Source organism: Solanum tuberosum, unplaced genomic scaffold (genome assembly GCF_000226075.1).
Source record: "Solanum tuberosum cultivar DM 1-3 516 R44 unplaced genomic scaffold, SolTub_3.0 scf00246, whole genome shotgun sequence".
Taxonomy (NCBI): domain Eukaryota; kingdom Viridiplantae; phylum Streptophyta; class Magnoliopsida; order Solanales; family Solanaceae; genus Solanum; species Solanum tuberosum.
In genome coordinates, this window is record NW_006239169.1 from 19,896 (window position 1) to 31,485 (window position 11,590).

At 34.7% G+C, this 11,590-nt stretch overlaps 2 protein-coding genes across 2 annotated transcripts; one reads left to right on the plus strand and one right to left on the minus strand.

Moving 5' to 3' along the window:
* Positions 1 to 627: 627 nt before the first annotated feature.
* On the minus strand, positions 628 to 4,188 carry LOC102585304 (putative late blight resistance protein homolog R1A-3). The gene is made up of 2 exons (XM_015313437.1): positions 1,079 to 4,188; positions 628 to 871 (listed from the first exon to the last, which is right to left on the minus strand). Exons 1-2 carry the CDS (start codon positions 3,676 to 3,678, stop codon positions 847 to 849), a joined length of 2,625 nt encoding a protein of 874 aa, XP_015168923.1. The 5' UTR covers positions 3,679 to 4,188; the 3' UTR covers positions 628 to 846.
* Positions 4,189 to 7,765: 3,577 nt separating this feature from the next.
* Positions 7,766 to 9,630, plus strand: LOC102585642 (putative F-box/LRR-repeat protein At5g02930). The gene is made up of 3 exons (XM_015313411.1): positions 7,766 to 8,984; positions 9,071 to 9,259; positions 9,361 to 9,630. The coding sequence occupies exons 1-3, from the start codon at positions 7,791 to 7,793 to the stop codon at positions 9,535 to 9,537; spliced, it is 1,560 nt and encodes a 519-aa protein (XP_015168897.1). The 5' UTR covers positions 7,766 to 7,790; the 3' UTR covers positions 9,538 to 9,630.
* The last annotated feature ends 1,960 nt before the right edge of the window (positions 9,631 to 11,590 follow it).

Genomic DNA, 11,590 nt, shown 5'->3' on the forward strand with positions numbered 1-11,590 from the left:
GCCACTAAAGGTCAAGTTCTTTTGTAGTGAATCTTAGTTGGCAATGCTTAGGTGGAGGGATTAGTCCCATGTGGCTTGCCACGTCACTAAAAAATTGGGGTGTTAACTCTTGAGGGTATTTGTGGTCTCCTGGAATAACTGCGAGGTATTTTTGATCCCAAAATGAAATGGAGGGTATAAGTGGTCTATTTCGCATAGTTCAGGGGCAATTTTAACCCTTTTCCGTTATAATAATCACTGAACGGAATTACAGTGGAATACAAATACTACAAGAACAATTTATTGAGACCTAAAGGAACAAGAATAGGATAAGCATAAGGAGATGAGGAACAGAAACTTTGCCAAAGCATAATCACAATTCGCCTTTCTAATTACTAGTCCTTTTAAACTAGATGGCAACTCGGCCTGGATCGTTTGATATCAATCTTTGTGAAGATCTTCTGTCCTATATTTCATCCCAATAGTTGCTTGTAGGTATTGCCATTGGGCTTTAACTGATACATAACATTTTCCATCAAGATGATCTTGACTTCTAGTAAACTGTCTGTCTCAAGCTCCAAATTTCTTTTGTTTTTTGTTAATTCGGGGTATTAAAGAGTACTAAATAAATCAGACTACTCAAACTCGTCAGGAAAGGACAATGGAATTCTAGTCATATAATGTCTAGCTTGCAAAAAAATTACAAAAATAAAGAGCAACACAACCTACATAACAATCAGGTCCTTTAATCATTGTTATAAGGAACAGAAAAGAGACTTAACTTGCAAATGAACAAGTTACGTGATCTCCCCTTGTTGGAGAGTCGAGTCAATCATACGCACACCATTTTCTCCACAACGTTGTTGATCAAATATGCTGAGCTGAAGATGACCTGTCAACAGCAGAAGGAACTCATTATGATTCATGAATCAGATCAATGGTGTCCAAAAGGACAATATAACAAACCTAAGTTGGTTGGAGACTTCCTTGACTATGTTCTTAAAATTTTAAACTATATCATGAGACAATTTTGAAAGAAAAACGGAGCACATAACATAGAGATAGGAAGCAATAATTTTTGAAACGGTACGAGTCTTACGGATGATTATAGATGAGGACACTAAGGCATTCATTCCCCATGCTCTCCTGTTCTTCTTGAATGTCTTTGCCGGATTTAGCTGCAGATATACTGCATTTATGCAACTCTATTGACTCCAAGGTACATATTTCCCCAAAGTCTTGAGGGATTTTCTCCAGGTTCATGCATCTTTTCAGAAATAGGCGTTGCAGCTTTGGGAAGTTAACACTACCAGCTTTCCAGTGCTTCAGACCTGTCCAACTGATTAGGAGGAACTTAAGTTGCTTGAAAATCTCTTCATCGTTTAACATCCATTCATCACCAAGAAATCCGTTGTCTTTAATTTTAAGCACCTCGAGGTTTGGTAATGTTATAACATTTGCCATGTCTTTCCATGGTAAACTAGTGCAACTTAAAGTCAACCTCTTCAGTGATGCAGGCAAAACATACTTACTTGGGATTTGGGAAGGTTGTATCCCGTCATCCCTGTACTTCAAGATTTCAAGTTTTTTTAAACAGGAAAGGCTATTTAGGCGCTCTCTCTTCATTTCCATCAGATAATTTCCAATAATTTTCAGCTTTTTAAGATTGGGAATAGCAGAAAATAATTCAGAAGTGCAGCTAGTCAAAGCTAGACGGGAGAGTTCCTGTAAATTTTGTAGCTTGTTCGATGGAATAGGGAAAGAAAAGAAGTCGCCGATATGAAGATGCCTTAGGTTGCTCATTTGCCAAATTCCCGCAGGTATGGTTGGAGGTAATAAACCTGCAACTCCGTAACCAAGAATGAATGTCTGCAGATTATGAAGCTTTGACACTGACCAGTGAATATCATCATAACAAGTGAATTGAAGGTATCTGAGTTGTACTAATTTTGTTATCTCAAGTGGGAATGTTTGAAATGTTACATTTAGGATTGCCAACACTCTTAGCAATTTGAAGGACACCAAAAGAGGAACTTGTTTAGAAAGTTTTTGAAATCCATCGAAGAAGTGCAATGTTCGGATGATACTGGATAGCTTCCAAAAAACAGTCTGATCGCATGAATGGAAACAATAGCGACGAGCACTTCTAAGCTTCTCTGCCGAAGGATTAGCGGCTTCATGAATTCTAGTAACCTCTAGGAACTTCTCTTTCTCGGCTTCTCTTAAAATCAAATCACGAATCAGATCATGGACACCACATGTTTTTGCCTCGCCATTAAAACTCCTGTTTCTAACCATTACCAGATTCCTGCTAACAAGATCCTCCAAACAATCTCTTCCCTCTAATTCATCTGATATAAAACCCTCAGAAATCCATAAGTTGATCAATCTAACAATGTTAACAACACTGTCTTCGGGAAAGACTCCCATGTAAAGGAAACATGGTTTAAGATGATCAGGTAAGTAATTGTAACTCATAGAAAGCACTCCTAGACATATATCTGATTCATCAGCAACAACTTTACTTACACTTTTGGCAACATCTTTCCAACTTTCTTGTGTTCTAGAAATTTTAGAGAGATGTCCCGCTACCACTAGAAGAGCTAAGGGCAGTCCTTGGCATCTTTGTGCTACTTGTTCTCCAATATCCTCCAATTCAGGAGGACATGCATGTTCTACCCCAAACACTTTGTCACGAAGTAACTTCCAACTATTATCTGAATTTAAGAGGTTCATTTTATGAGGATTGCTATGAGGATCTGCATGATTAGCAACCTCTTCTTGCCTACTAGTCAAAATAATTCGGCTCCCATTGTTATCATCTGGAAAAGTTCTTGTCATAAGATCCCAGACATCATTACTCCAAATATCATCCATTACAACAAGATATCTCCAACCCTTTAACTTCTTGTATATCATATCCATCAACCGATCATTAGACTTTTCATTGGTCTCATCTGAAGTACAACGAAGAATGTCCAACAGCATACCTTTTATCCGATACTCTTGAGATACGGTCACCCAAATACGGATGTCAAAGCGATGCCTAGTTTCAAAATCATCAAAAGCCTTTCTAGCAAGAGTGGTTTTTCCTATTCCCCCCATTCCTAAAATGGGGATAATCTCTCGAGTTAACGTTGGCCCTTTTAGTCTTCTGATTATTCTCACGAGGTCATCTTCAAGACCCACGACAATATTTTCTGGATTCAGTTTTGCAACATTTCTCGATGAAAGACCAGGCAACAAATCCTCATTTGTAGAATCATCATAGCCTTGAACTTGATTTGTACCAAAACTACTTCCCATCACATTACTCTTCACAGCATCAATCTTTTTTACAAATGGTAGCAACGTTTTGCGTATTGCCTTTCTTTCCCTTGGTGCATCAATCTTTCCTACAAGTGTTCTCAAGAAAGTCTTGGATAATCCCTCTTTTTTCATTATCCCATACATGATCTTTAGTTCAATCACATCTTCTGCTTTTTCGACTTCCATTCTAATCTCTCTCTCCAACTCTTCAACCTTTCTACAATATTTTTGCCTTCTCTTGCTAGTGCTCTCAAGAAAGTCTTGGAAATATTCAAGACTATCAAGGACAGAATCCACCATTCTTCTTGTTTCATCACTTATCAAATGTGGTTTTCGCTGCACCAATTCCTCCAAAGATCGTACCAGAGAAATCACAGCCGCATTAGCCATCAATATATATAATTTGTTTCTTAGATTTAAAAAACAACAACATCAATTAGAGAAGCATTATCTTAGTTTAAATACAATATTTGTTCTAATTGTTAAATCGTTTGGTAACAACATTTGTGAAACAGTGTGACCTTAAAAAAAATTCTAATTTTGTCTTTACACTTATTATTTGATAATCATATTTTATCCTTTATCCATACCCTTACTTCAAATCGTTGTTGTGTGATATTGTGTAGTAATAAAAAATGATACAATCTTTTCAAACGTTGTATTCACTAATTAAACAACTGAATACTTGTACATATTAATTCAAACAAAACTTTCAAAAGTTCAAACCTGGAAAAAAAGAAAGGTACTGCTGATGTATTTGGTCTTCTTCTGGTGCAATAAAGAAGTTCACCTTAGTACAAAAACAGATCAAATGGTGCAAAATTATATTATATAGTTCACTCTCCTCTCTTCACACCCAAATAGGATTTTCTCCTCTTTAAGTCTCTCCAACAAACAGTAACTAATCACTTGGGTCAGAAATTATTAAACAAATCTGGACCATTTGTTTGTTAAAGTGACACACGTAAGAATGCCACTAGACAATTTGGGGAAATGAGCCAATAATTGATCGTATGTCTTTTTCCCTGTTCAGCTTTTCTTTTACTCGTAAAAAAGTTAAAAATAATTTATATTCATGAGCATATACATACTACTCCAATTTTCAAATATCATTTTTTATTTTTGAAAACAAATTCCTCCAAAGATCGTACCAGAGAAATCACAGCCGCATTAGCCATCAATATATATAATTTGTTTCTTAGATTTAAAAAACAACAACATCAATTAGAGAAGCATTATCTTAGTTTAAATACAATATTTGTTCTAATTGTTAAATCGTTTGGTAACAACATTTGTGAAACAGTGTGACCTTAAAAAAAATTCTAATTTTGTCTTTACACTTATTATTTGATAATCATATTTTATCCTTTATCCATACCCTTACTTCAAATCGTTGTTGTGTGATATTGTGTAGTAATAAAAAATGATACAATCTTTTCAAACGTTGTATTCACTAATTAAACAACTGAATACTTGTACATATTAATTCAAACAAAACTTTCAAAAGTTCAAACCTGGAAAAAAAGAAAGGTACTGCTGATGTATTTGGTCTTCTTCTGGTGCAATAAAGAAGTTCACCTTAGTACAAAAACAGATCAAATGGTGCAAAATTATATTATATAGTTCACTCTCCTCTCTTCACACCCAAATAGGATTTTCTCCTCTTTAAGTCTCTCCAACAAACAGTAACTAATCACTTGGGTCAGAAATTATTAAACAAATCTGGACCATTTGTTTGTTAAAGTGACACACGTAAGAATGCCACTAGACAATTTGGGGAAATGAGCCAATAATTGATCGTATGTCTTTTTCCCTGTTCAGCTTTTCTTTTACTCGTAAAAAAGTTAAAAATAATTTATATTCATGAGCATATACATACTACTCCAATTTTCAAATATCATTTTTTATTTTTGAAAACAAAAACTATTTTTTTTTTTCAAATTTTACCAAGAAATTTGACCAAACGCCCACACACAAAAAGAACAAAGTTCATAAAATTTTATTTCTTTTTGAACTAAATTTATTCATGTAATTGCAATTACGTAGTCAAAAGAGTATTGATTTTCTCAAAGACAAACAAAAAGATAGAAGACTTATTAGTTATCCTTTGAGCAAAACGAAATGTTTTGTGAGTCTCTTCTTTTGATGTCTATCCCTGAAAAAAAATATTGCATGCTAATATTTGGGAGGCAAATATAAATTAGTCAAATCTTGATGAAAGTTAATATCTTGAATGTCATCCAATTTATGAGTCATTTTTATCCGATAATAAAGTTACTCAATTTTATTTCTGTAAGGTCATTATTTTTTAGAATAATAAAGTCACCCTATTATTGTCTTTGACTAAGAAAATGCAAGACACATGTTTGACATGCATGTCATATTATCAAACCTCCATTTTTTGATAGAGGAATACACTTCATCATGGCCCTACCCAATAAAGTAAGGATCCTTTAACTTATTCAACCCGGATGTAAGCACTGTTTGGTGTGATGAATAAAAAATATAACTTAAACTTTAGTCCACTTTTAATTGGTAATCGAAAGTGGAGTTCGGAGCCTACAAGATAAAAAATTAATCAAATTTTTTTAAAAAGCAACAAAATAAGTTTAAAATCAAAATGATAACATTTATACGCCAAGGGAGACGGCGTCTAAATCAAGGTTGCAATTGCAAGGCACATCTCCCTATGCTCCTTACAAGGCGCAAGGAGACAGTGACTTACAAGTTGCAGACTGTCTGTGCCTTGTAAGACGCATAGGGCCCCGCACCTTTCTCAAATATTAAAAAATAAAATAAAATTTGGCCTCTAAAATTTTCCATGTAAATTTTCTGTTTCCACCAATTATAATAAAAAGTAAAAATTATGATCAGTTTATTTCCCGGATCACCATAAACACATTTACGTTCTAACAATTAGATCGAATTCATTAGTTTGAGGAACTGCGCATAGGGAGCTGTGCCTTGTAAGGCGCATAGGGAGCTGCAACTTGCAATTACAATCTTGATTTAGACATTGTCACCCCTATCGTTTAAATGTTACTTTTTTCATTTCAAACTTATTTTTGTTGTCTTTCCTAAATTTTTGATCAATTTTTTTGCCCTTTTAGCTTCGAACTCTCAACTTTTAAATTGATAGTCATTAAAAAGAGGTTTTAAGGTCCATACAAGATGTTAAAAAATAATTATGGGTTAAATTTTTTTTATTATTGTTGAAGGAAAATCTAAACCAACCCACTAATGAGAAGAATATTTATGAAATTATTAGTGGGAGTTGAAACCTCAACACGGGATAAAGTATAAGTTGATATATTATGAGCTTATTTTTTACTTACTAAATGTGAAACCCGATTTTGATATTGTTATTTCATTTGTATCTGGATTTTTTTTCGCTTCATGTGTATCCATTTTGTGACAACTTTATATCAATCGTATTTGAAATTAGTTTTAATTTGATTCATGCACTTAACATTTGAACTAAATTAATTGATTTTTTTAATTATTGTGGTTTCGTAATGGCTACCCAATCACAACACTATCAAAGATTGGCTATATTCATGGGATTACATGTAAGAATCTGATTTTAAAATAAAAATAGAAGTTCTAACAATAATTCTAAACATGGTCTTAGTATTTTAGGAAAATCAATCAAATTAATGTCTCATAAAATAAAGATACGTATTAAATTACACAATATTTTCCTCAATTGATAATAATAAGTTATTTAAGGCTTTGAAATATTCAGAAATTTGATTGAACAGTCCAGTCTTTTTGGTACGTATCTCCAAAATTTGATTGAGAAATTCTCATTATATTTTAGGGTTTAGTACCGGAAAACGCCATTTACGGCAATCCGTTATATTGTTGCTCAAATCCCAGCTCGGATAACTGTGTTTTGGTGAGGGCTTGCGTCCAATTTATTGTTTTTTTTTTTTTGGAGTTTCAAACTAAAAATTAGTGTACGATTTTACCAAAATTGTCCCCTGTATTATTAGTTGATGCAAAGATTACAGCATATTTATTTTATCCGTGTATTATGAAATTGCTGCTGCTTCTTTTACTGGTTGAATGCTGATTTAAAGACTCCTCTGATTTATTTTTCTGAAATGACGATTGCTCTTGTTGCTGATTGTGATTCATTTTGCGATTCTGAAATGCCTTTATTCTTTTGCTTGAATGCTCATGAGTCATGATGAAGGTGGTTTAGTAGGACGTAATTGTAGCAGATCAGTATCCTTACTTTGAGTAACGTTTTAACTGTAGTTGCTAATCCATGTATGATGTTTCGAAATTGGCATAATACATAAACTTGCCCTTTTAACTTGCAGTTGACATCATTTTTTTGTGAAGTGATACAATTTTCTGAAATAGCGCAGTTCCTTGTACGAATTTGATCCTCTTACTTTGATATCAGAATAAAATTAACTAGATGTGTAGTTTAATGTATGTTTTTGCCTTATTAATTTTCAGGAAAGATGACCACTCGAGGAAAAAGTAGAGTAATGGATCAAATCTCTCAACTACCTGACCCTATTTTGCTGCACATACTATTCTTCCTACCTGCCAAAGATGCAGCTCAAACTAGTGTGCTCTCCAAGACATGGCTGAAAGTCTGGAATTCGCTTCCTCTATTTACATTTGATTTCGGTCAAAACCTTTCCTTATGGAAACTCCTGTCTACAGAAAAAGAGGAATCGGAACAAGCTGATGTAAGAGATGCTTTTCTAAATATTATAGATGGCTCATTGGTAAATCTCCGCGTCCAAAAAGCAATAATAGAGAAATTCAGGCTTTTTCTTAAACTGTCATATCTAAGAAATGTGTCTTGCATCGATGAATGGATAAGATTGGCTACCAATAACTGCATCAAAGAGTTAGATGTTCATATTAAGCGCCAGTATGGAGAAGACTGGTACAGTTTGCCAGGTACAACATTTACAGCTAAATCACTGATTGTTCTGAGATTGGGCGGTTTTAAGCTAGACTTCCCTCTAATTGTTGATCATATGAAGCTTACTAAATTGAGAGAGCTATCTCTAACTGATGTTCTGTTGGAAGAACAGACGATCTTGGAAATTTGTTCTGCTTGTCCAGCGGTAGAAGATCTACGTCTCATCAGGTGTGAAGGAGTAAAAGATCTATTGATATCTGATCTCCCCAGATTTATAAAGCTTACAATACATCAATCAAATGAAATAACTTGGGAATATAGAAGTATCCGGATTCAAGCTGTTAATCTTCAAAGTCTAGAATACAGAGGATGTAACAGCGAGTTAAAGTTTGACGTGACTACTTTCAAGCTTCTGAAAGAATTGAGCATAACATTTGAGCTGATTACAGATCTGGTGGTAGAAAATCTTGTTTCTGAACTGCCCCTTCTTGAGAAATTAGAATTGAACTTTTGTTTCAAGTTGGTGACGCTTAAATTTTCGAGTTGTATGCTTAGACAGTTAACATTCCGTTCTGGCAAGAGTCTAAAGGAAATTGTGATCGCCGCTCCAAACCTGATCCGTTTTGAATATGGTGCTCGTAAATTGCCTGACATATTCTCTATGACAACATCTTCTCTGCAGGAATGTTATCTCAAATTAATGCCCAGTGATCATCTAAGCACGAGTTGGTTTCAAAAATTGAAGGGATATCTATCTAGATTCAAACAACTAAATTTACTTGTTCTGTCTATAGATTCAACGACTGTAAGTCTGAATTCCATTTTCACTTTTTTTTGTTAATGTTTAGTTTTTGTGACATTTGATTATCTCTTTTGTCGTTGATGATCAAGAATACATTCATCGTGGAAGAACTAAATGGAACGTTGTCCTGCCCACTATCTGTTGTCAAGCATGTGAAGATAAAGAAAGTTATGGAGTCTCTAAATTTTGAAACTCTGTTAGATGGTCTGCTTTGGACTTGTCATCCAGAGACTCTGTCAATTGATAGAACCTGGGAGCACAATGAGGATTTTGTACAGGTGAATTTGATTTTCCTGTCTTTGCTTGTATATAGGATTTTTGTTTCTTATATAATACAAAGCATATCAGTGTTGTGATTCTTGTGCTGCTTTTGGTATAGTTTTTGAGGGAGAAACTAATGCAAAGAGAGATTGCTACTGTCTGTTGTGACTCGAGACGTATCAAATGCTGGAGGCACTACCTTAAAGAAATTGAAGTTGAGAGCTCTACTAGACAGTATGGGAATCCTTCTTCATCATCTCGAGTCTCAACCGTTTGTTTCAAACTCACATGGTAGAATAAGCGCACTGGTCTAGGACTGAGAATTCATTTCGTCTGTCTTGATTTGCTTATATTCACATGGATCTGTTTCGCCATTACTGCAGTCTCAAAGTTGGATATATTATGGTGTAGTGATAACCTTTATTTATTATTTCTTTTTTCCCTTTTAATTTTTGATGAAATATAAGTTAGTTAAAGTTCACAGAGTTAGTTAGCACTGTTACTGCTTCACAGAGTTAGTTAGTTAGAGTTGGTTACAGAAAGTCAGATTTTGCATAAGTTGGTTAGCTAGCTTACAATTCGTGTATCTATATACAGAGTCACATGTAACAATCACTACTTAATTTTTCATTCAATGAAACAGTTTCTTTTCCATTTAGCTCTTCCAGAACTTTCTTCTTCCTTTCTCATATGAACTTGATGTTCATCAATGGAGGAATTTGATTGTCTGGCATCACAATGTGTTGATTTTCTCATGGTATCAGAGCACAGGGCATAGATCCTATTTCCTTTCCGCATCTACAACAGTCTGTGAGCTTCAATTCTCAAAGAGATTTTTTTCTTCGAGTTTTTTTTGCTGTTTCAATTTTGAGTTTCAGTTGTTGTTCCTCAAATTGAATTTGTTTCTCGATCTCTTTTCGATATGGTTGATCAACAAGTTGATCCAATTCCAAGTGGTTCTACATCCACGGTTTAGGATTTGAGATTCCTAGTCCTTTCTATCTACACCCTTTCGAGAATGCAGGTTCATCCCTATTGCCTGGAGTTTTCGATGGTACTGGTTATAGATCTTGGAGGAGAGTTGTTCTTAGGGCCTTGTCAGTTAAGAGTAAGACAGGTTTTATCAATGGGAAAGTTGTAAAACCAAATCCAGAGGATCCTAGCTTCCAGCAGTGGGAGAGGTGTGATGATATGGTAATCTCTTGGATTTTGAATTCCTTGTCACCAGGTCTAAGGGATAGTCTGCAGTACGTTAACAATGCACAGGAATTGTGGGCTGAATTGGAAGAAAGGTATTGTAACGACTCTAAAAACGAACTAGTGAAACTAGAGCCTCACATGTGAGTTTGGAGTTGAGAACTTGATGAATGATGAGAAATGACCGTGACGTCCGGAAACTAGTCATTTGAACTAGTGAGTTGTAAGGGTCAACTTTAAATGGTCATATCTCTTAGCTCAAAATGAATTAGGTGGGCCATTACCTATCCTATGATAGGTCTTTGAGTCCTCTTTCCAACGCCACCGAGTTTGCCCAATTCCGACCTCGGAGTAAAAAGTTATGCCTGAAATATTGAAGCACTGTCAGGCTGCAAAAAAAAGGACGAGCTTAGACGGGTTTAGTGAAAATTTTTAAGTTAAGACTTTATGGGTCCTTAGTCCTTTTCCAAAAATTGACCCTATGCTATTCTATTCCTTTCCTAGCAATTATAAACCCTTTTAGACAAATTCTTCCATTTTTAAGTCACTCCAATTAGAATTAAAAAGAAATCCTCTCAAATATTTCTCTCTACAATCTTCTATTTAAGAAGGTCAAGAACTTGGAGCCAGGGCTTGGTTTGAAGGTGGTTTCTTCATCAATTTTCTTGGGGAATCTTAACAAAGGTATGGTGACCCTTGATCCTTGATCAATCTTTCTTTCAAGGAGTCCAATCAAAAGGGTTTCAAAAGTGTTTCAAAGAACAAAAATCTCAAATTCTAATCTAAGCATGGGTTCATTGGCAAAACGTTTCCTAAGCCATTATATTGATGATTTAATGTTTGATTAATGTTTTTAAGATGATTTCGTATGGAATTCCTTGAAGAACCCATGTTTTCCCTAAATTCCTAAATTTGCTTATGAAGTGGGTCTTTTGCTTATGATTCAAAGTTTATGAAATTGTGTTTGGATTGGATTGTATTAGTGACTCTTATGATTTTCTACATCTATCTATGATGAATTGAAATTTGTGGCCTTATGGGCAAGTTATGGATGAATTCTCTTGTGGTAAGTAAAATGGTTGGGACTTGAGTGTTGTTGATTATGGCTTTGGAGGATGGTAAGTTGGCTTAATCTCATATTATGGATAAAA

Bases quoted from the DNA above. Each gene is read 5' to 3' on its own strand.
- LOC102585304 (XM_015313437.1), bottom strand. From the start codon at position 3,678: ATGGCTAATGCGGCTGTGATTTCTCTGGTACGATCTTTGGAGGAATTG. The intron at 872-1,078 runs GTAAGACTCGTA...TGCTGTTGACAG, and splicing joins GTCCTCATCTATAATCATCC to GTCATCTTCAGCTCAGCATA.
- LOC102585642 (XM_015313411.1), top strand. From the start codon at position 7,791: ATGGATCAAATCTCTCAACTACCTGACCCTATTTTGCTGCACATACTA. The intron at 8,985-9,070 runs GTAAGTCTGAAT...TTGATGATCAAG, and splicing joins TGTCTATAGATTCAACGACT to AATACATTCATCGTGGAAGA. The intron at 9,260-9,360 runs GTGAATTTGATT...CTTTTGGTATAG, and splicing joins ACAATGAGGATTTTGTACAG to TTTTTGAGGGAGAAACTAAT.